We start from the raw sequence: 22855 nt of genomic DNA on the forward strand, positions 1-22855 counted from the left end.
AGGCTAACCTGTGAGGAGCCTCCAGGAAAGATTTCCTTCCTCTGGTGAAAGGTGTGAGAGGAGAAGCCCTCGTTTCCCCATCTGTCTTTTTGTCTGTTTGGTGTGGATACTGTGTGTGAGCTTGATGCCTGGGGCTATGGTAGCCACTTTGTGACCAGGAGGGGAAGAAACGTGAACCCCATGCTGAGGATGACAGAGGAGAAGGATGGAAGCCAGGCTCCTTGGAGTCATCTTGGAGCCTCTCGACCGGCTCAGGGTCACCTAGCTCTGTACTTCTTGGTAAGGAGTTGATACATGTCTTTACAGATTAAGCCACCTTTATTTGGTTTTTCGGCTGTTTATAACCAAACTCATCCATTACTGATACATCCATTACCAACACAGGCTTGTCCCAGAGGCATTACCATTGGAATCCACACTCCCTACTACCACCTTGAAGCTCCCAGATGGGGTGGAGAGGGGGCGGGGAGGCCACAGACTTGAACTCCACAGGTGGCTGAGGACCTGCCGCTGAAGACAGGGGTCCCAGAGGAGAGAGGGACGTGTGGGCAGCAAGGACAGGGGGTGGGGAGGACAGGAAGACAAACCCCCCATTAATCTGGCCAGGGTGAGCATTGTTATTGTTATTATTATGGAGCATCTCAAGGCTCAAGCTCGTCTTGGCCTGGCCGGGCCCCACTAATGGCCCTATAAATTCCAGCCATAAAGAGTAATGGGGGGAGACAAATGAGATAATTAGGAATAAATCTCACCGAGGTCTCTATTCAGCAGCGCCCCTGGCCAATCTTCCGAGCCATTAGCCAGCCCCTAATGAATGCCAAGCTGCCCGGTGCTCGAGGCTCCAAGTATGGGAGGGACTTGGGATAAGGGGCATCATGGCCCCCACAACCCGTAGCCGGCGACCTTGGGAGGAGCCGAGGGACGGCCCTGCAGCCTGCCTGCATGGCTTTTCTGTCTCCAGGGCCTTGCGGGCACTTTGTCTGCACTGTCCCCTCACTATCTCCCCTCCCCCTTCCATCTCTGCTTCTCTCTCATCAGCCCATCTCTGTCTGCACTGTGGAGCCTTGGAAGGTCTGAGTTAGCAGAAATTGAGGGGCCACCTGACACAACCGCACCATCTGTCCTCGCTGCCACCAGTCAATCCCAGGGAGGGACGGATCTATACCCTCTCCCCCAGAATAGTCCTGGGAAGAGGGAGGCTGCACCCACCTCCCTTGCCAGCCATGGCAGAGTGGGCAGCTCTCACTCTCACAGCCATTTTCATGCTGGGGCTGGGAGCTCTCTCTTGGTATGTCTGCTCCTGGGTCTTCCTCTACCTGCTGGAGCCCTAGAATAAGCCTCAGTCTCCTCCCGGGCTTTGGATATTTGAAGGCCGCTGTCCTTGACTTCTCTTCTCTGGCCAAGTGCCTGAGCTGCCCTTGACAATTCGGGGTTTCCAGCCAGGCCTCCCTGAGCCAGGCGCCGTCCTGGACCCACATCCAGGAGTCCCACCCCATTGTGATTTCTGTTGTTTTCATCTGCCAGCCCTTCCCCCCTTTTTTGTTACAGCACCCCTGCCTCTTTGGGAAGCTTCTCCTTCTGGATCCCACATGGTTCTGGAGGGGCAGCCAAGTCTCCTGCCGTCCCTGGCCACAGAGGTCTGGCCCATCAAAGCCCTCCATCCCTTGACAAGGTGGCTGGCCCAGGGATGAGGACCCTGGGGCCTCAAGGTGGTAAAACGAGAGAAAGGTCAGGTAGACACAGCACATGAACATGCCTATCTTTCCCTCTTCATGCCCCAGGGCCCCTAGAGTCCTACCATTTGCAGTAGGAGGGGATGAGGCATACCAAGAGATGGCAGCCTTTGTGGACTGTGGAGGTCAATACAGGCTTGGGGAGAGGTAGTAGCACCGGTGAGGAGCAAGGAAGGCTGGGAGGAGGATTTTGTCTGCAGGAGGTGAAGGGTGAAGGGATGGCGGGGTCAACAGGAGGGCTGGGGTCATGGGTCCCCACTATGCCGTGTCTCCACATCATTCCAGTTGAGTCAGGATATGGAAAGGAGCATAAACATGGAGGTGACAAGGGGCAGGGTCTGTGATCTCTGGACCCTCTGCTGCCCCCATGTGTTGCCTGAGGCTCCATTCCTGCTCAGGGCCAGTTCTGGGAGCTACCACACCGCCTTCCCACTGCTCTATCTACAGTAGCGGTCCCGAGAGCCTCGGGGAGCAGCCCTCAGTCCCCCAAGGCTGCCTCATCTCCCAGTGGTGGTGGCGGTGGGCAGTTAGCAGAGGCCCCAGGGCATGATTGGTTGTGGGCAATCTGGCAGGGAGGCTGCTTCTGGGAGTCCCCTCCTGGCAGTCCCGCAGCTATGGGATCGGCAGGACCTGAGTCTCAGTCTGCCTGGCTCTGGGTACCAGCACCGGGAACGTCAATTAAATGTGCTAAAGGATGGAGAGAGGCTACTAGAAGCCATGCAGGCAGAGGGCCCGGCTGTCCACCCCTCCCCTCATTAGCCAGGCCCTAGCTTAGCTGCTTGCTCAGTCCTGGGGCACAATCTTTTGAGTCTGGCACACAAGCTCACCCAGTGGTCATGGGCAGTCCTGGCCAGAGGCAACTAAGCTTGGCCTCACCACCTTCTCCTTGCACAAGTGTGGTAATGCCTGTCTTGGGTTAGACAACTCAGGCCATGAGGATTGGCCAGACAAGAAATTTCCCAGGCCAAAGCGGGGCTTGTCGCCTGATCCACAGATGAAGGGAAACCAGAGAGGCAGGCTCTTTCTCTGAACACCGTGAGAACCGTTACATTTCCAAGTCTCACTGATGTTCTACGGTCTATGCAAAGACACTGAGGCCAAGGGAGAGACCCCCATTCCTTGGGGCTAGAACGGACTCCTGGCTCAGACCAGCCAGGGAGCAGGCAGATCGGGGAGCCAACGGAGAACAGCTATGGAGTGCAGAGGAAGAAGATTCCAGAACTACAGCTTGCCCTGGAGGGGTATCTGGGCGGGACTGGGTGGGTGGGTGGCCTCAAAGACAAATGTCATTGGCTTTCCTGCCCAGCTGAGGGCCACGTGGGCCAGGCTGGGGGAGGCAGGGGGGAGGGGAGGGGTGGAGAGAGGCTCTGCAGCACAGCCCCAGGCTGAGCAGGGCTGCCCGTGGCTTCCGTGGCTTCTGTGGCTTCCGTGGCTGTGCACTCCGAGTGCCCACACGTGCACGTGTGCTGTGTGTGCGAGTGTGGTGTGTGTGACTTTGTGGAATGTATGTGACTACGAGACTGTAAGGAGAGTCTGTGGGTGTGAGTGTGAGAGTGTGTGTGTGTGCTGGGGAAGGCTGGCTGAACCCTGCTCCTGTCCCACCCCCAACCGGCCCCAACTGGCCCCCACCCGGCTCAGCCTCTCGGGTTTCAGCCACTGTCCTAAAGAAAACAGCCTGGAGCCTGCAGCAGGAAATCGCTATTTGGGTTGGAAGAGGCGCCTCTTCCTGCCAAGGCCCCCAGGAGGGGAGAGGGCCAGGGAGGGGGCCTTCCTGCCCACCTGGACCAGACCTCAAGCTGGTCAGGCACACCGTGCCCCTCCTCCAGGCCCCAGCCTTGGGGGAGACCTGAGGCGGAGCAGGGACTGCCTGGAATCCTCCCCCCAACCCCCCCATCCCCCCCTCCGCCGTCTGCCCTCCTCATGGTCGAGAGGCGGCGCTCCTGTGGCCTTGTGAGCTGTGGCGTGTCACTTGGATGGGGCGGCCCTGTCAGAGTCACAGCAGCCCCACCGTTAGGAATATTCCACAGACACAGCTTGCTTGCGCAGCCTTGCTGGTCAGAGAGGAATAAGGGAGGGGGCTAAGCAGGAGCTGGGTAATCGGTGGCCGCTGGTCCTTCCGTGGGACTCCAGGCCACTCTTCGCTGTGCTAAGGAGGATCCCCTGGACGAATGGTCAAGCGATAAAAACAGGGCAGGACAACGTGTAGAGAATTTTGACATCTTTGTAAAAGAGAAAAAGAAGAGAAAATAGGCGTATATGCTTGTGTATGCACAAGTGAGACTTTTGAGGCTTTTGTACTTTGGGTGTGCAATCGCTGAACACAAGTATTCAGATCAACAGATAGATAAGTGAACACTGGGGGCCTGAGGAGATAGGGCTTCTCTCTTGGCTTTGGTCTTGACTCTGTGACCCTGGACAGGTCCTTTCCTCTCTGTGTCCTGAGTGTCCTATGAGATTCTAGAGGTCAGGGAAACCTTGGTGTTGGCAAAGTGAGGGCTGTGTGCCTGTTGGGGGCGGGGGCGGATGTAAGAGAGGCACGTGTTGGTCTGGGCAGTCCTTCTCACCCCCTCTTATTACATCCTTCTGGTGCAACCGGACCCCCTCCCAGTCCTGGGCTGCTCCCCCATATGGCCTTCCTTGAGACACTCCCCATTTCAGCTTTTTCTGAGCTCCCTTCTTCCTTCCAGAATCCCTCCGGGCCACTCCAGCCTTTGTCCTGGAAGCAGTGCCCACCAATTTCTCCACCTTACGAGGCCTTCTTCAGCCCTGTCTTCTCCTCAGGATGATTTGAGTCCAACCACGGGACAGTCCTCTCACTCACCCTGGACCCCTCCTGGCTTCCTCCAGGCCCAGGATGGGGAGGGGAGGGCTCAGTCCAGCCGGCCCTCCCCACTGTGGGAGCTCCCTCTCCCCCAGGGCAGCCCTGCAGTACTCAGGGCTGCCCTCCCCACAGACATCAAGGGTGCTAGCCACATGGCCTCCAAGGCTTCGGCTAGTCCCGCCAGTTTTCTTCTTCATCAGGCCCCTGACAGTTGGGAGACTGAGGCTGGGCCAAGTGACCCCCCCTACTCAGGCCATACTTGCTCCCAGAGCAGCCCAGGAGCAAGCCCAGGCTGCAATGGGCCAGAGCTGGCTGGGACAGCACCCAAGCCTCTGAGCTATCAGAGAGAAGGGCTTCGAGAAGCAGGAGTCAGCAAGAGATTAATTAATCAAACCCCGAACACATCTGTTGTTAATTAATTCTATGCCAAGGGTTAACTCTTCCCTCCCTGGGCTTCCCCATCCCTTTGATGTGAAGAAGGAAAAAATGGTGAGGAGTGGGTACCTCTCTTACTGCCTTCGAGGGGAACATGAAGGAGGAGAGGGACTCCGGAGGGCAGGGAGGCCTCCCCCATCATTTGGGGGCTTTGTATGTGTCTGTTGGGGGAGGGGGGGGGTGTTTGCTTTTGAGACTAGGGGTTCTATGGACACTACTCATAGGTGCTGAGATGGACAAATAACTTTATTTACAGCAACAAATAGGACAGGCCCACCCTCCATTCCCTCCCTCTCCCCTTCCAGTATTTTCTATACCGTTCCTGTCCCTCCTGGCTTAGCCCTGCCCTCTGGAGGACTTCGGGGGTCACCATACGAGTCAGGCCCCCTCGAGGGTCCGGTAAAGACACCAGGGAAGGGCGTGGCCCAGAGCGGGCTGGGATGTCTCACTTCACATTTTGCTGAGCCTGGGCAGCGGGAGTCGGGGCCGCAGGGGCCGTGAGAGGTAGAGGAGCGCACAGCCCGCCGGCCCCGCCTCCCCCCGCCCCCCTTGCTGCCCCCCACTTTCACAGTGTTCTGAAGCCCAGGCCGTGGGGCCAGGCGCGGCTCCCTCCCCGGCCCGCCCCCCAGGTTGTCGGCGGGGCTGCGGGTTCCGGCACCGCGAGGCTGGGACGGGACGTGGGGTGAGGGGCGCTGCGGCGGCCCCGCCCCCCTCCGCGGAGCTGGCCCCGCCCCCCCCCCGCCCCACCTCCGGGGCCGCGGCGCGAGGGGCGCTGCAGGGGCCGCGGCGGTCAGGAGGAGAAGCAGAGCCCGCAGCACTCCATGCAGATCTCCAGGCAGTCGGCGGACTCGCAGCAGGCGTCCACGATGCCGCAGTCCAGGTCGCAGGGCAGGTCGCAGTCGGCGCACTCGCCCGAGCCGCAGCAGCAGCAGCAGAGGCACGAGTCCTCGGAGCTGCAGGAGCCGCACGTAGCGCAGTCCAAGACGATGTTGCACAGCGTCAGGAACTCGCAGAACAGGCAGGACAGGATGCAGTGGACGCAGCAGTCTGCGGGCACAGGCGGGGGACAGGGCTGTTGAGACAGCCTTGGGGGCGAGGGACCCAGCCGCAGAGGGCTCACAGCCTAGTGCTCGGCTCCCCTCCCACTGCTCAGACTCATGGGGATGGTGAGGGGCCCAGCTTTCCGGCTGATGACCCCCAGGCACAGAGTTACGCGCACCTGCCCAGTTAGCTGCAGAGCGAGGGTCCAAGCCCAGGTGGTCTGGATTGAGTCCCTGCGCTTCACCACCCCGAGTCATTCGTTTACCAAACCCACGTCCTAGCTAGCATGTCCCACGCACTCTTCTAAGTGTGGGCATGAATGAAACTCATGTAAACTTGCAACAACTCCATGAGATGGGGCTACTATTAGCCCCACTCTACAGATGAAGAAACTGAGGCACAAAGAAGTGGCTTCAGAATACACCCAGAATCCTACCACTCTGCTCATCTCACTCCCCACAGCCCCCCCCCCCACTGCAACAACCATCTCTCTGGTTGCCCCAGCCCCCACCCGTGACTATACCTCCCTGCACCTACCCGCCACGCACTAGCCCAGAGGTACCCTTGCAAAACTTCAGTCCAGTGAGTCCCTCCTGTGCTCAGAACCCTCCGGTGGCTTCCACCTCTCTAGGAGTAAGATCTGGTCTCCTTCTACACTCTGTCCTCCTAGATCACTCTGCGGTGGCCTTCCGTGGGCACTGCAATCTACTGGCCCCACCCCAGCACCCTCAGCCCCTCGCCCTGGCCCACCTTGCCTCTCTCCTGGAAGGACTTATCACCTGCCACCACATTCCACGGCTTTTTCCCCCCCACTAAAATGTAAACTCCAGAGGACAGGCAACTTTGTCCCTTGTAGTCAGTGATACAAGTCCGTAGAAGGTGCCTGACAATGAGGTGCTGAGTAAAGAGATGGTAAGTGAATGAATGCGTGAGTCTATCCTTCGGCAACCACCTGGGAAGTGGTAGATCGGGGAACTGAAACCAAGCAGGCTGGCTCTGGAGCCCATGCTCTGAACCGCTCACTGGGAGGCCAGGATGCTCAGCTGGCATCCCTCCCAGGGGCTGGGCAAGCAGAGGAGTGGCCAGTTCCCCTGACCAGGTGGGCCCCTGCCACAAGGCTGCTGGCCCTATGGGGGTCTCACACTGCCATGGAGGATCTGTCTGTCCCACCCCATTTCTGTGTGGAGGGACTGGGGTCTCGTACAGCCGGGACCCCTGCCTTCTACTTGCAAACGGAACAAGGCAGTTCTCTTCAAGTACAAATCTGATGAAGTCACTACCTTGTTTGAAATCCTTCCATGGCTCCCTATTGCCATCCAGATAAACTTTTTTGAGAGAGAGTGAGAGAGAGTGCGCAGGCACGCACCTCAAGTGTATGAGGGTGAAGCAGGCTCCCCACCCGGCTCGAAGCCAGAGGCAGGGCTCGATACTCTGAGCCTGAGGTCATGACCTGAGCCAAAATTCAGAGTCAGACCCTTAACCAACTCAGGCCCCCCAGGCAGGGAATGGGCACCCCATTCCCTCCAGATGAAGTCTAAGACCAGTGCAGTTTACAAAGTGCCTCCCACTCCCACAGCCCCTGCCTGTGTGGCGTCTCACCGCCCCCCATTCTTCACTTAGAATTTCGTAATCTAGCCAAGCTAGCCATTTCTCACGTCTGTGCTAAGGCTAGATTCTCCTACTCACCATTTGAGACTGGCTCAGACACCTCCGGGGCTTTCCCAGACTCCCTTCCCCAGCTCTCTGGGCTCGTGTGGGTGTCCCCTGTGTTTGCATCATCTGCTTTCTGTGGCTTTACCACTGTATGTGTCACCCCATATGGTGATGACCTGTGTGTCTTTCTCATGTGAGCTTTGTGAGGCCAGGGACTGGGTCCCCAGCACAGAGCACAGTGCCTGGCTCCCAGCAGATGCCCAGTACATCTTTAAATGAATGAACATTCCCTTCATAATTCAGATTATTGGGCAGAATCTATTCTGTGGGAAGGCCGATGAACACGTTAGGTGCAAATGTGTACCCAGAATCCTGTTTGCAGAAGACCATGGCAGAGTCCCCCAGTATGGGCAGGAGGCACTTAAACATTTTGGGGTAACGGTTAAGGTGAAGCACCACTGAGCTCCAGGCAGCCATCCCCCACGCCGAATTAATGCCTGGTGGGGCAGGGAAGCCGGCTGCCCAGGGCAGCCCCGCAGGGGACCCCCATATTGCAGGGACAACGGCTGATGTATCCGGGTTCTCTGCCTCCTCACCGCCCCACACGGCCCTCACCATGCCCCCAGTTAAGTATCCGATGCTGCATCCTTTTACTCTGCCAGGTGTTCTGCTCTCATGAAACAGGCGGTCTGCGCCTTGAGGAAAATTGTGTTTCCAGAAATGGAGTGGCTTACGCTGGCTCAGCCCAGATAGTTTCATTCCTTGTTACAGCAACTCTGGGAAAGCATGGGCAGGAAGGGGCTGGTCTTGAGAAGGCAGGTATGCCTAGCTTTCCCCAGCAGGTGTAGCTGGCCAGGTTCCCTGGAAGCAGTGTTAAAACCGGTCTCCTGGGCCCCACCCAAAGGTTCAGATCCAGGATGCCTGGCGTGGGAATGAGCCTGTGCTTCTAACCAGTGACCCATTGAAGAGGCTGCTGCTTGTCCTGGCATCATGCTTGGAGGGACCCGGCTCGGGAGGCCTCTCCCAGGGAGGCAGGGGGGCTTACCTTCCTGCGCCTGGAGGGGGATCTGGGAGGCAGTAGATTTGGTGCTGCCCTTGCTCTTCCTGCTGGCCTGACTGGCGAGAGATGGGTGCGTCTGCAACTTCCGGTGGGCCTTGGGGCCACCTAGGGCACCATTCCCCGCCCGCCTGGCGCTGCCCAGCTCTGAGGGGTGGCCTGAGCCATTTGCCACTAGTGGGGTGCAGCTCAAGGGGTTCCCCTGAGGCTGGCCTAGAGAGATGATGAGAAAGGTTAGTGGGGGTGGGGGGTGCACGGCCTCCCAGAGCTCTGCCCCAATCTTGCCTGCTTCATTCTTAGATATGCCACAGGTCATCTAGCTGGCCTTGTATTCTGCAGATCGGGAAACTGAGGCCCAGAGAGCAGCACTGACTTGTCAGACGCACACCAGGAAACAGAGTTGAGCCTGGCTCATGACCCCCAGGCCAGTGCTCATTCCAGGAGAAACAGAGGTGCAAGGCAACCACAGGGGCTCAGAGTCCTGGACCCCACCTTCTTACCCCACTTGAAATCCATTCTCCTGCTTTTGGGATCTTGGGGTTTTGGCAAGAGTGGCGGTGGTGGTCAGGGTGAGGGGATAAGGACTGTTTGGTTGGGGGGGCAGAAGGACAGCAGTGAAGCAGTTAACCTTCACCTTGGCCCCTGCCAACCCCCCAGCTGTTTTTGCCCTTGGTGTGCTGGGTGATTTATTGGAAACATCTGTTTGGAGATGAACGCCCTGGCCCTGGGCTCCACGGGCGCCTCAGAGCAGCCCCTCTCACTCTTCTCTTCCACCCCAGCTTTCCTGCCCTGTGCTGCCTCTGTGGGGTGGCTGGCAGAATAAGTCTCCTGGAGCGACCCTGGGGGTCTGGGTGAGGGGGAAAGAGCCGTGGTGGGGGATCCCTGAGGTTAGGAACTCCCTGAGTCCCCATTCCAGGGTGAGAGTCCAAACTTCAGCTTCACCAGTGGGTCCAGGGAAGCTGGCCCTGGGGATCCCCTGAAAGCACCCAGTCCCTTTCCTTACCTCAGGTTTGCTCATCTGGATGACATGGTTCTGTTTGCAAGAGAGGGGGCTGTGTGTGTGTGTGTGTGTGTGTGTGTGTGTGTTTGGGGGAGGGGGCTGAGAAGGTGACATGGAGAGGTGGACCCTCCATGTCTGGGCCCCCTCAGCCACTCAGGGCTGTTGGCTCCTGGGTCGGACCCTCTGTAAATGCACAGATGTTAGGCACTTCCATCTCTTAGGCACCAGGGTGTGGGTCCCCGGCTCTCTCCAGGCCAGGCCTCTAGGTTTGTATTGTAGTAGGAGGAGGTATGAGGGGGAGGGGGCCCTGGAGGCTGAGGAGAGGGGAAGGCAGCGTCACTGCTTCCCCTGACTGAGAGGGCTGCGCCTTCTATGGAATGGTTATAGTGACCTCCCATCATGGAGCACTTCCTGCTTGCCAGCCCTCCTTCTAAGCGCTCCACATGCCATTCTCTCACGAAGCCTCTCAGTTTCTCCCTGGGGTGGTATCCACCTTTCACAGATGAGGAAACTGAGCCCCAGAGAAGTACAGGACCTTGTCCAAGGTCCCACAGCTGGAAAGGATCAGATGTGGGCCCAGCCAGATGTGGGCCTGGTCCTGGCCCAGCCAGGACCCAACAGCTGGGACTCAGAGCGCAGAGTGGGGCAGAGGCTAGGAGATGAAGGACTGGGGACGGAGCTGCTACTATCACAGCCATCCCTCGTCTTAGAACTCATACCTTATACATTTGGGCTGTTGTTAGGTCCAACAGCGTGCCAAGAGCTTTCTGTGGAGTAGCTTCTTCACGCATCTCAATAGGTCTACTGTCATTGGCCCCATTTCACAGATGACAAAAAAACAGAGGCCAAGTTTCCACAGCTAGGAAGTGGAGCAGGGAGGGGATGGAGGTTGGGAGAAAGGAGCTGAGGCCCAGGTGGGGAGTCAGGAGAGGATGGGAGACAGGGCTCTGGAGAAGCTCCATGCTGGGAACTTTTGGGCCTGAGGTGTGGCTGGTGCCTGCATCTGGGTAAACAGGGGTAAGGCCACTGGAAGCAGCCAGGCCTGAATCATCTCGCTCCCCTCTTGGCCCCACGGTGGGAGACCAGCCTGAGTCCTTGGCCAGCTTCTGTGCCCCCTGCCCTGATGCCTAAACATGGGCACAGTGACTAGAGGGTGGGAGTGTGTGGTGAGCTGAGGGTGCTGGGAGGTTCAGATAGACACAGAGCTTGCCTGTGGCCATGGCCATGGGGGTGGCCGTGGGGGCTGACTCACAGAGCAAACACTCGGGCCCACAGACACAGAGGTGTCTGTCCAGCTCCCAGCCAGGCCCCCTCCTCTGCGGCAACGGCACTGACCTCTTTCTCTCAATTCGGCTGGTGGGTGTGTCTAGAAGAGGCTGAGGGCAGTGTGCTAGCAGGATTTAGTAACCCTGACTTCCAGGGAGTCCAACTTAGCCCCAGATGCCCTGGCTGAAGGCGGCTCCCCGCTGAGCCATGCCAGCTGAGGAGGCAGGCACAGGAAAGAGCCCTGTGCCAGGAGACCTGAGTTCCCCAGCTGTGTCCAGGCTGAGTGGTGCTGCGTGCCTTAGTTTCCTCATCTGTAAAATGGGCTTGGCACTTGCTGTCCTGCTGCCTCACTACAGGCTGGTCTGAAGAGTCTGTGAGATCATTCAGGAAAAGAAAGTTGGAAAGTGCAAATGTGTCTCTAGATTTGGTAGGCCTTTTTAATTTCAGACTGCTCTGGCTGCCCCCTCCCCTGCTCCTGAGGGGAATGGAGGAGAGTTCTCTCCCTCCTAGGACCTCCTTGGAGGCCTTAAGCCAAGACTGGGAATAGGCTCCTTTCTGCTCAGAGTAACCCGGGACTGCTCTCTTTCCTTTTCACCCTCAACACCCTGGAGGGTGGGGCTGCGATGGGGTCTGGCTCCTGGCCCTCAGCACCCCCAGATCTCTTCCTCCTTTCATATGGCCCCATGCCCTCTGCTCTTGAACCGTATTGCCTGGAGCCTGTCCACCCTCCTTGTGAACTAATGTTATACTGATCATTTTGTATGTGGAGGTCTCTTTCCTAGACAAAAAGGATGGTGACCGTGACCTACACCTTTCTGTTGCCCAGGCTTCAAGGTTCTGGCCCAGTGCTAGGCTCCCATGGGCACCCACTGCATGTCCACCAGCCCAAGGGATAGTATTCCCTGGCGCGACCCCTACATGTTGCCACTCCCATCCCCTGACCCCTAGGACTCACGTGTCACAGCTTCTGTGGGGACATCGAGGTCAGTACTGTCCAGGGGCTGAGGGGCCCCAGGGCCATTGCCTTGGGGCATGGGGGGTGCCGCTTCCTCCAGGGAGCCTTCCTCTAGCGCTGCCTCCACAGGGTGAGTGGATCCGGTTACTACCTCTAGCCCAGGCAGGAGGGATGGGATCTGGGCTAGAGAAAAAGCACAAGACCAAGGTATATTTTCCCAGTGCCCTCCTGTCTCCCCAGCCCTGGTCTCCTTCCTGCAGCCCAGAATGCCATGAGCCCTCATTATCTGCCTCTCTGTACCAGCTACCCAGCCCTTACCCTATCTGGCAATGGTGCCAGGCTCCAAGTGGAAAACTCCCAAAAGACAAGGCAGGAGTGCTCAAGGGTGTGTGTATATATGTGTGGATATGAGTGTGTGCACGCACACACTTGTGTCTGTGTGGTTGTCAAGGACAGGGGCTGGAGGTGGGCAGTAGAAAGGGACGTGGAGAGAAGTACGGTGCAGGAAAGGACAGAGAGATGGCAGTGATGGAAGGGCAGGGACAGGCATCCAGAGTGACAGGGAGAGGGAAAGAATCAATGGGACAGTGAAAGGCAGAAGCAGAGAAATCAAGCATCAGAAGGCGGGTTTGGGTGCCGAAGGAGGGAGCCCCCAGGAACCCAGGGACAGACAGCCTGAAATGTGAGGGAGACTCAGCAGAAAGTCAGTGAGGGGGAGGCAGGGAAGGGTGGGATCAGGAGTAGAGGCAACAGAGACAAGAGTGTGGTGCAGACAAGGGTGAGATGGACAGACAGGTCAGAGAGAGGATGACAGTGGGAGAGTCAGAGACCTGGGATGAGGAGAAGGATGGGCCTGAGGCGGACGGCCAGGCAGGAAGAGAGGCAGGGAGCCTGCCCAAGAGGCTGGGAAGAGGCGGACCGCAGCCACATGTAATTACAGTGACCAGCTCGGCCCCTCTGCGCAGGGTGGGCGGAAGGCAGAAATGGAGCCACCTTCAAAACCCCAGCTCCTGAGGCAGCAGGACTAGGGCCCCCCTGGGCCCAGGGGAAGAGGGGGGGGGATGGGAGGTGAGGGAGGGAGGCAGAAAGGGGCCTGGGCTCCCATCCCTCAGTGCCACCAGGGCTGTAGGAAGGCCTGAGGGTAAGCAGGAAGGGTGAGCTCAGGGGCCTGGGGCCCGGCTGGCAATTACATGGTGCGGGGTGCAGCCCGAGCCTCTCATCAGACCCCCAATTGTGCAGTCAGGGAGGACGAGGGCTTCGAGGGGGTGCCCCCCCCACATGCCATGTTGGGAGCGGGGGAGACACAGAAATGAGAAACTCAGAGAGACACAGAGACCACAAGGACACAGGGAGAGGAGAGCCACAGGCAGACAGAGAAGGACAGAGAAAGAAAAGGGCAGGAACCCAGAGACTAAATGTTCACCACCCGCCTGTGCACACCACACAAAATGACCGAAAGAGACACACCCAGGGCGACGAGAGATAGACAAAGACTAGTCTTGGAAATAGAAACCGACTCAGTCACAGAGAACACAGGGGCCTCCACACACTGGACGTGTCTGAGCTGTCTCCAAACGAAGCCCAGCCAGGACAGGAGGCAGGAGGCCCCCTTCCGGGGAGCCAGTGAGGGTGGGGCAGGCAGGTCTGGGCACTGGGAGCAGCCTGAGAGGAGGGGACCAGCTAGGGGCTCAGCTGCCCCACCCCCAGGGGGGCTCTGAGCAATCCTTGTTCCAAAGATTCCCGTCTTCCATGGCAAGGGGACCAGGCCCTAGGGGACCCAGACAGGTAGCACAGAGACAGCAGGCCCGAGGGACGTGCTCACACCTGCCTGGGAAAACAGGCTGTTTCTGAAGACAGGATCTGGGGCGGGAGAGGGACTCTGGGCTCCTGCAAGCTCTGGGGGTGTGTGGCAGAGTTACAGGTGGGCACCCCTCCCGGTGACCCCGGCTGCTCCGAGGAGGGAGGTGGGGGCTCCATCCAGCCCCCATCCACTCTTGGGTTCAGTTGAGAGCCCCCTCACTCCTGGGTTCATGAGATAGGAGTCAAATGGCTTTTGGGAGATCACAGGGCTGCGGCAAGGAGAGTAGGGGTGCTGAGATGACACGCAGGAGAGAGGGCGGAGTGATGCCTGCTGGATGGTACCTCTCCCAGCCCGGAACCTGGGTTACAGCTCAGCCGGGGCTCCTGGGGGCTCATAGCAAGCTGGCATGAAGATTGAGGCTCAGAGGTTGGTCCTGATTTCTAGGAAGGGAGGGGCCTGCCCAGTTCCAGCCTCTGGCCTTAGAGGCACCGGGCTATGGCCCTGATGGGCAGTGTGGTCTCTCCCGTGTGGTGCGATGAAAAAGGCCTGGCGAGGAGCTGGAAGGTCCAAGTCCTGGCTTTTACCAGTAGCCAGTGTGGGCAAGTTACCAGGACTCTGTGCGGGTAAAGGGTGGTGGTGGGGTGCCTGGTGGCTCAGTTGTTAAGCGTCTGCCTTCGGCTCAGGTTATGATCCCAGGGTCCTAGAATCGAGTCCAGCATAGGGCTCCCTGCTCAGCAGAGAGTCTGCTTCTCCCTCTTCCTCTGCCTGCTGTTCCCCCTGCTTGTGCTCGCTCTCTCTCTGTGTCAAATAAATAAAATCTTAAAAAAAAAAAAAAGGTTGGTGGCCTTCATGCTTATCCCTCAGGGTTTCCAAGAGTAAATGAAGTATGCAGGGGGCCATTCATGAACCTTCCCGTCCACCAACCCTCCTTTCCTCCCTTCCCCCCATCCCTCCTTCCCTCCCTTCCTGTGCTGTTTGGTGTAACATTTATGAAGCAGCTATGATGTATGTTGCAATGTGTCAAGTGCTGGGAACACCAAAATGAGGAAGAGGAGGTCACTGTCCCAGGAGTCGTCTGTGGGGGGTGGAGGGGCCGTCACATACACTGAGGGGCAAGAGGCACGCTGGGCTGTGTAGGCACAGACCCAGGCACTCATCCCAGGGGTGCGCAGGCACGTGCATGTGTGTGTGTATCTGGGAGGCTTCCTAGAGAAGGTGGTGCCCACACTGGGTCAGCAAAGAAGGGGGAAAGGACTTTTCCAGAAGAGCAGCAGGAGCCAACCCCCCAGGGTGGGTGGCTGCGCGTGAGCAAGGGGACCCGCAGCCCTGCCGTTTGGTGGTGTTGAGGCTGGGGAGCCTAGAGAACTGGGGCCTCGTGGTGGCTTTCCAGGATCCCTCCTGAGGTCCCTGGGGTGCATGGGGATGACACCATCGGTCCTGTAGTAGAAGGAGCCAGGACTGCAGCTCTCCTGGCACCCGTCCACTGTTGGAGAGGGATGAAGGTGAACGGAGGGCTTAAGGAGACCAGTCCCGATCTACGCCCTCCTCCCCCAGTGTCGACACTCTCTGGCAGCCTCTCCTTGTAGGTGACCTATAGGGTTGGTGACCTTGAGGCCTTGGGAACAAGGAGACAGCCCAGACCAAGTCCCGAGGAGGCCCTCCTGCAGGGAACTGCTGTTCTAGGGTGAGCCTCGCACCTCAGGAGGGTATCAGGGAGGAAGGACAATCCAGTCCAGTCACCCTGACCTGGAAATACAGAGACATGGGTCTCTTGGAGCCAGGAGGTGACCCAGCAGATACTGGACAGACGAGGAACCCGTGCTGAGTGGGCAGAGACACGGAAGCAGAATGAGAAGGCATTAAGAAGTGGTGGGAAGAGCAGAGCTCTGAACAAGGGATACTATCCGGAGGGCCTGGTGCAAAGAGACAGCTCTCCCTAGAAGCACACAGAGCAGAAAAGTTGGACAACAGGTGGAGCTCCAGGCCTCAATCATCAAGAGACCAAAGGAGCCCCACTTTCCTTCCTGTGACCATGAGCCCCCACTGTTCAGCCATAGAGGGAAGAACGTCTCAGTGGAGAAGCTCCCAGAGGAATGTTCCAGAGGATAGAGATGCGGAGAGGGCTGGAAGGAAGCGGTGGCCAGCAAAGGCCAAGGGCTCTGCTATGCATGTGCAGTTCATGTGTGGCATAAAGGTGCCTGCCCCCGATCAGGACCCCAACCTCCCCAGGGGTGCCATCTACCCGCCCAGCCACATCCCTGCTCCGTCTGACCAGAGGGCCACATTTGTCTAATGTGCACAGGGGGTCACACATGCTGCTTGTGTCTCTGGGCCGAAGCCGCGGCCCCGTGCTTCTTTCTGGGGTCTCCATCTGCAAGAGGGGAATGTAGAAAGGCCAGCAGCCACTTTGCCTCCATGCACTTTCCTCCCTAACATGGGATAGGTTTGGAGCCAATACCCTGAGTTCTGGAAAGATCTCCCAGGAGGGAGTGGAAACGTGCTGTTTAAGTCCATAAGCCAGGAGTGCCTGGGTGGCTCAGGCGGTTAAGCTTCTGCCTTCAGCTCAGATCACAATCTCCCAGTCCTGGGATTGAGTCCCACCTTTCGTCTCGTCATGGAAGGGGGCGAATCCCTGCTCAGCAGAGTCTGCTTCTCCCTCTCTCTCTCCCTCTGCCTTTCCCTCTGTTTGTGCTCACTCTCTCATGCTCTCTCTAAAGCAAATAAATAAATAAAATCTTAAAAAAAATAAACTCAGGGGCACCTGGGTGGCTCAGTGGGTTAAGCCTCTGCCTTCAGCTCAGGTCATGATCCCAAGGTCCTGGGATCGAGCCCCGCATCAGGCTCTCTGCTCAGTGGGGAGCCTGCTTCCTCCTCTCTCTCTCTGCCTGCCTCTCTGCCTACTTGTGACCTGTCTGTCAAATAAATAAATAAAATCTTAAAAAAAAAATAAAAAAAATAAACTCAGAAGTCCAAGAGGGAAGGCCAAGAGACTCACAACTTGGGCAGAAGCCTGGTAGGATCCTTCTGGCTGCCTGCTGTCCACCAACATGAGGGGTGCTCCTGGGCCGAAGAATGGGGGGACACCTCTTCCAGGTGGGATGGGTTCACCCCAAGCCTGGAAAGTGCCCACAGGACCTTTGTTCTGGAGCTCCAGTCTCTAGTCGCTCAAGCCCAGACCTCTCCCTTGTCTTGTGGACAGTGGATCCAAGCTTCCCCTGGGGAGCTCTGAATACCTCTGGAGAGGTCCAAGATCTCTCTGCTCAGAGAGTAGTGACTAGAACCCAACACTCCAGTCTCTCCTTGGCCTGGCATTTCAGGTCTCAGTCTACATCTTCAGCCCGATGAATGGGCAGGGAACCTGTGTTCTAGGCAGCCTCACCATTCCATGGCCCCAGGTCACCACAGGGCCTTCTGACCAATCCACCCATGCTTCTGTTGTTCCTCTTTACCAGAAGGTTCTAACCCTCTCCTCTCCCACTCCCCAAATCCAACCTATCCTTCAGGGTCTAGCTCCAGCTTGCCCTCTTCCTCTAGCAAGCCTTCCCTTGATACTCAAGCCAACAGTCCCTCTTCGGAGTGGTCCATCGACTGAGAACTTGGCACCCACTTAGCATGCTCTTGTTACTGAGAACTTGGTAGTGAAATCCCGGCCCCTCAGCCAAATTGCAGCCCTCCCTAGCTCGATCTCTTGGGGTGGTGGCACAATTCACTCCTGCACCCACAGTGGGCACTCAGCGAGTGTCTGTTGCTAAGGACAGAATCTTGGAACTGGAAATGCCCCAGGTCAGGGGCAGAGGAGAGAATGAGGGGGTGAGGACTAGAGGTGGCTTTTGGCTCCAAACCCCAAGAGAATTTGGTGAGAATTTGGTCTCATTGGATGCATCTTTGTGATACACCAGTCACAGTCCCTGCCACTGGGCTGAGGACTCAAGAGGGCCTGAGCTGGCCAGTTAGGCTGGGTTGGGTTGGTTTTATTTTAGGTCTGAAGGCTCCAATTCCCCAGGAAATTCAATTTAGAACCAAGAGCAGGAATGTGACGCCTCAGTGCTGGACAGAAATCTGCTGTGGGTTAGGGAGCCAGGCTCTCCGGGGGCTCGCAGGGGTGGGTGGGGAGGAGGCACTGGGGGGAGCCGAAGGTGTGGGGGCTTGGCCACCTGCCTCAATCAGAGGTGCCCTGAGTCCCCTTGCACCCTGTCTGCATCTTGGGCAGCTGAGGGCAGGGGTGACTTGGTCCCTGGCTGTCCTACCAGCCAGGCCCCCAGGGGCAGTGCTCAGCAGGGAGTGTGGGGGATTCTGGTCTTGGCTTCAGGCGTCTGTGGGGTTTTGGCTGGGTCTCCTGCGGTTTGGGCTTCCTGGGCAGCAGGGCTCATTCTCCCAAGGCGGCAGAGCCAGGCCTCCTCGAGTTATGAAAGCCACATTGTCTGGCCCAGCCCAGGCTGAGGAGGGGGCTCTCTGGGCCGCTGGAGGGTGGGAGGCGGCGCCTCAAGTTACAGCCTAGGGCTTTACCCCTCCAGGTGGCCCACCCTGCCCCAGCAAGTGGAGTCCCTCTTCTCCCTGCTGGGACTCAGAATGGGTCACTCCGGGCAGCAGATCTTGCAAGGAGGTAGCGGGGGAGAGAGCAGAGGAAAAGGATAAGCAGGGAAAGAAGGCAGAGCAAAGGGAAAGAGTGGAGAGGAGAGGCCCAGACAGTGAGGAGGGGTGAGAGAGGCCAAAAGGGAGAGAGGTTCCCAGACACAGAGAAAGATCCTTGCTGGTCCCTCCCCAACCTCTCTTTCCAGGCTGAAGGAGTCCACTTCTTGGAGGGGCTCATCCTCCAGAAGTCTCTGCTCCAGGGGCCCCACCAAGAGGAGAGAATCTGAGGGCTAGCAGGGATGCTCAGCAGACACATTAGTCTGGCCAGCCATCTCCCACTTGTCCTCGCTCTGCTGTAGGAGACACCCTACCGGGCTGGGGCTGGGTGTGCAGTAGGTAGACCTGGGGAGCCGACAGCCTCTCCAACAGGCACATAGGCCCAATGGGCAGATGTGCAGACAGAAGCCAGAAAGGGGAAGCTACTTGTCCGAGCCCATGCAAGGAGTTAGTGTCAGTGGTCCAGGACCAGACCTTCTTATTCAGAAACTCAAAGAGGGGAGAAAGGGAGAGTGGGGGTGGGTGAGAGGAAGGCGGAAGACTGAGACTAACCTGCTGGGACTGAAGTCCAGAAATCTGGGCCTAGACTCCTGCTCTCCATCCCGCTGCTCCTGGACAAATCCCAGCTGCTCCTGACTTCTCCCTGGCACTGCGGGCCACTGTGAGCCTCAGCCTTCATGGGCACAGTCAGGAGAATAGACTGAGAGCCACAGCCCCAGAGTGCCTATCCTCTACCCCTCAGGGAGTCACAAAGCCTTCCAGGGTTGGGAGGCTCCTGCAGAAATCCCATTGGGGTTAAAGACCCTGCGAATTGGGGGTAGGGGCATTTCACTCCGGCTGTGGGCAGTTGGTTGGAGTGTGCGTGCGTGCGTGCGTGTGTGTGTGTGTGTGTGTGTGTGTCTGGGCGGGAGCGCGCGCGCCTGCAGGGTGGGAGCAGCCACAGGCCAGGCCCGGTTGGGGAGGAAGAGGAGGGAGACAAGATGGCAAGGAGGGGAGGGGCCAGGTCCTGGAGCTGCTTTCAGCGGACAAAAGTTTTCGGGAAGCGCTAGGCTCTCCTTGGGCTGGGGGAAGGGAAGGAGAGAAACTCAGACACCCCAAGCCGTTTGAGGCCCCCATAAATATTTACACACTGGGCAGAAACGGTTGGGACACAAATCCCAGACGGACAGACACCGCGGTGTGTGTGTGTGTGTGTCTGGTGTTGGGAGTGGGGGTAGATGGAGCCAATTTGGCAGAGCCGCTGTCTCCATTCGGCCCTGCCCCCATCACCCCAGCCCTCCACTCTCCTTGGCCCTGGTCCCCGATACCCAGTCTCCTCATTCCCACCTCCACCCAAGCTCCCCAGAACAGTCTCCCCGCGTCTTAGGGAGGAAGAGTGAGAATTAGCAAATCCTCCCATCAACCCCCCCAACCCCCATTCCCTCCCCACAGCCGGCCCGGCCCAGCTGGGCCGCCTGCCCCGCTCCCTTCCAGACTCGTTCTCCATCCGCGGTCCTACCTGGGCCCGGGGCTGCGCTGGGGGCTCCATGGGGCGCGTCGCAATGAGGGGGGCGCTGGCCACTCACCTGGGACATCGGCCCGGGACCTGCCAAAAAGAGAGCTCAGCGGGCGGGGCCGACCTTCCCCTCGCTCCACCAGGGGAGAGGGGGACGCGCAGGGGGTGATTCGGCCGCAGACCCGCGCCTCCCCACTTTCCAGCGCGGCCACCGACCAACTTACTCGTGCAAGCTGCGCGCTACTGGCTCGGCCCGCGGGGATCACTGCGCTGGGGCTGTCATGCGCGCCTGCTGAGGGTGCCCCAGCCGAGGGGCTGCTCGGCTCCCCGCCGCTCGCCCCGCGCCCCCTCCCCTCTCACTCGCTCCTTTCTCCCATTTCGGCGCCAGCTCGAGCCGCTCGCCCCCTTCCTTCCTTCTTCTCTCTCTCCGGCCCCCTCGCTCCTCCCCCGCTCGCCTCTCCCTTCCCTCTTCCCAGGCCCACCCTCTCCCCGCCCCCTCCTCGCCTTCCCAGTCGCCCCCTCCTCCCTTCCCTCCCCCCGCTTCCCCAGTCCCTTCCAGCGCGGCGATCGGCGCTGCCTGGGCCGGACACGTCTGTCCGCGAGGACGCCGCAGTCCGAGCCCCCACAGGAAGCCGACTCCGCGCGTTTCCTCCGCGACCTTGGGGCTGGGCCCCTGTCTCCCCAAATCTCCGCTCGGCCCAGGCCCAGCGTCCCGAGGGGCCGCCCGGCGCCTTCGCTTTCTCCTGCTCTAAACTCTGCAAAAGTTTGCGGAGAATCAGGAGAATGAGAGAGAGAAACCTCTCTGACCACAGCCACCTCGAGCCAATTGTCTGAATAATTGCGGCCCCAAATCTCGGAGTCCTAAAGACAGGAGTCCTTCGCCCACCCTGTCGGTCTCCGCCCTGGGCGGGGGTCTCACAGACCTCGTGCCCACCCCGCCAGAAGCTGTCCCTCCAGGAAATCCGGTTAGTGACCATCTAGCCTCCCGCGTCCTGCAGCAGCCCCGAGCATCCTTAATCCCCCCAGCCCTGCCAGCTGTGCGTGGGAATTCGTGTCAGAAGACCAACTTTGGAGGCAAAGAGAGGTTCTCTGAGTTCAGCCCTTCTTTTGGCTCCAGACGGGAATCCGAGGCCTTCCAAGTTGCGGGTGCTCGGAGAAGGAGGAGAGAAGGGGCCCCTCCAGGCAGGGACAGCCCGACGGCACATCTGGAATTGTGAGCTGGTTCCCTCCTCCGGGCCGTGGGGACAGGGAGGAGCCGCCTTCAGGCAGCCCAGGGGCGAGGACCCTCAACGTGACCCCGGGGTCAGGTCCCTGAGAATGGGGGAGTGCTTGAAGCCTGCGCCCCAACGGCTGGTGCTGGGCGCACCCGTGGGATGGTCCTCAGGTGGGGCCGCCGCTGGGGTGCCAGCGTCTCGGCCACACTTGACCCGGGCCGCCTCGAAGCCGAGTCTGGGCGCCCCACCACGCCGGCCAGTGAGCAATTAGGGAGGCGGCGGCGGCGCCGGCGCCAGGCCAGTTCCCCAAGTCCCGCCTTCCAGCCCGGGCCCGAAGCAGGGGGTTGGGACATGGGGGGCCGAGTGAGGGACTCGGGGCCTCTCCTTGGCCTCCTCCAGCCCCCGCGGTCGCTACTTACGCCGCTCCAAGGCCCCTGCGGTGCCGTCGTGGCCAGGACCGCCGTAACCCCACGGCTCTCTCCGCGCTCTCGCCACCCGCGGCCGCGGACCTGCGAGGAGCCCAGGTGGCTGCGGACGGAAGGGGGGCTCCCGGGCCAGGAGGCGGGGTCCCGCTCCCAGGGCCCGGCTGCCTGCTGCGGGGCCCGGGCCTGACGCCCCGGGAGCCAACCCCGATCTGGTTGCTGTCTGAGAGCTCTGGAGAGCAGAGTGGACGCCCCCTTCCTGGCAAGGGCTGAGTCACCAGGACGCTCCCGCGCCGGGGCTCAGAGACTGCTGCATTCTTACCGGCTTACCTGGGCCTGCGGCAAGGACCTCGCCCTCCTCCAAGGGGGCGGGGAACGTTGTCTCCAGGGCAGCGCCCCCTTTTCTTTCTGTTCTCTCTGGCATATACGGCCCCCTCCCCAACCACAGACCCTAGCGATGCACCCCTTCTCAATCTTTATCCCCGCCCTTAAACTCTGGATCAGCTCAGTCTCCCATCCTTACTGTAAGTTGCCTGCTTGAGCTCAATCTCCGAGGAATCTAGCCCAGTCCTAATTAGTATGTTTGGTTTGTTGGAAATGTAAAATACGCTTTAAATTGAATACCACACACCCTTTTACAGGTGCACTCAGTTTGTGAAAAATCAGCAAGGTGAACATTTAAGGCACACGTGCTTTTTTCGTATGCCTATTACGCTTGAATAAAAAGCTTTAAAAAATCAACATTCCAGGACAGAGCCTGGTAGGATGTGATGGCCAGGTGGTGGCCTCCACAGGGCAAGGGACACAGTTCCCGTTCCTCTTGCTTCCCTGGAGAAGTCTGTTCATCTCTCTGAGCCTCAGGAGGGATGAATATTGGGGCCCTGGGTGTGGAAATCAATCTTTTCACTGTTACCCAGGGCCAGGACTAGGGTGAGGTAAATGGGGCACTTGCCTAGGAAGCAAAATTTAGAAGGGTGCCCGGATAAATAACGCTTTAATCCAATATTTTAGTATTAAAAAAAAAAAACCAACAAATCAGCAAATTACAGTCCTGCCTGCTACCTGCCCATTTTTAGAAATAAAGTTTTACTGAAACCAGGGCTGGGGTTAGAGTGAAGCCAGTGAAACAGGGTCATGCAAGTGCAGGGCTAGGTCCTGTGTTGATTTAAAATGTTTGTAATTAGCGCATTGTGGATTTTTTGCATTAATTTTGATTTTTAGATATATTGCAGGAAAATACTGTTTTTTTAATAAACTTAATTTATGCTCCTTCTTTTTTTTTTTGAAGATTTTATTTATTTATTGGACAGATAGAGATCACAAGTAGGCAGAC

At 58.5% G+C, this 22855-nt stretch overlaps 1 protein-coding gene across 3 annotated transcripts; it reads right to left on the reverse strand.

Annotated features, from left to right (window-relative positions):
* Positions 1 to 5228: 5228 nt before the first annotated feature.
* MDFI (MyoD family inhibitor) lies at positions 5229 to 21997 on the reverse strand. 3 transcript variants are annotated; one of them, XM_047735131.1, is made up of 5 exons: positions 21853 to 21997; positions 19890 to 19976; positions 11962 to 12144; positions 8729 to 8953; positions 5229 to 6036 (listed from the first exon to the last, which is right to left on the reverse strand). In XM_047735131.1, exons 1-5 carry the CDS (start codon positions 21944 to 21946, stop codon positions 5780 to 5782), a joined length of 846 nt encoding a protein of 281 aa, XP_047591087.1. In that variant the 5' UTR covers positions 21947 to 21997; the 3' UTR covers positions 5229 to 5779. The 3 variants fall into 3 exon arrangements, with proteins under 3 accessions (XP_047591087.1, XP_047591088.1, XP_047591089.1); XM_047735132.1 differs by lacking the exon at positions 21853 to 21997 and adding an exon at positions 21520 to 21772; XM_047735133.1 differs by lacking the exon at positions 21853 to 21997 and adding an exon at positions 20111 to 20297.
* Positions 21998 to 22855: the final 858 nt, after the last annotated feature.

Source organism: Lutra lutra, chromosome 6 (genome assembly GCF_902655055.1).
Source record: "Lutra lutra chromosome 6, mLutLut1.2, whole genome shotgun sequence".
Lineage (NCBI taxonomy): Eukaryota > Metazoa > Chordata > Mammalia > Carnivora > Mustelidae > Lutra > Lutra lutra.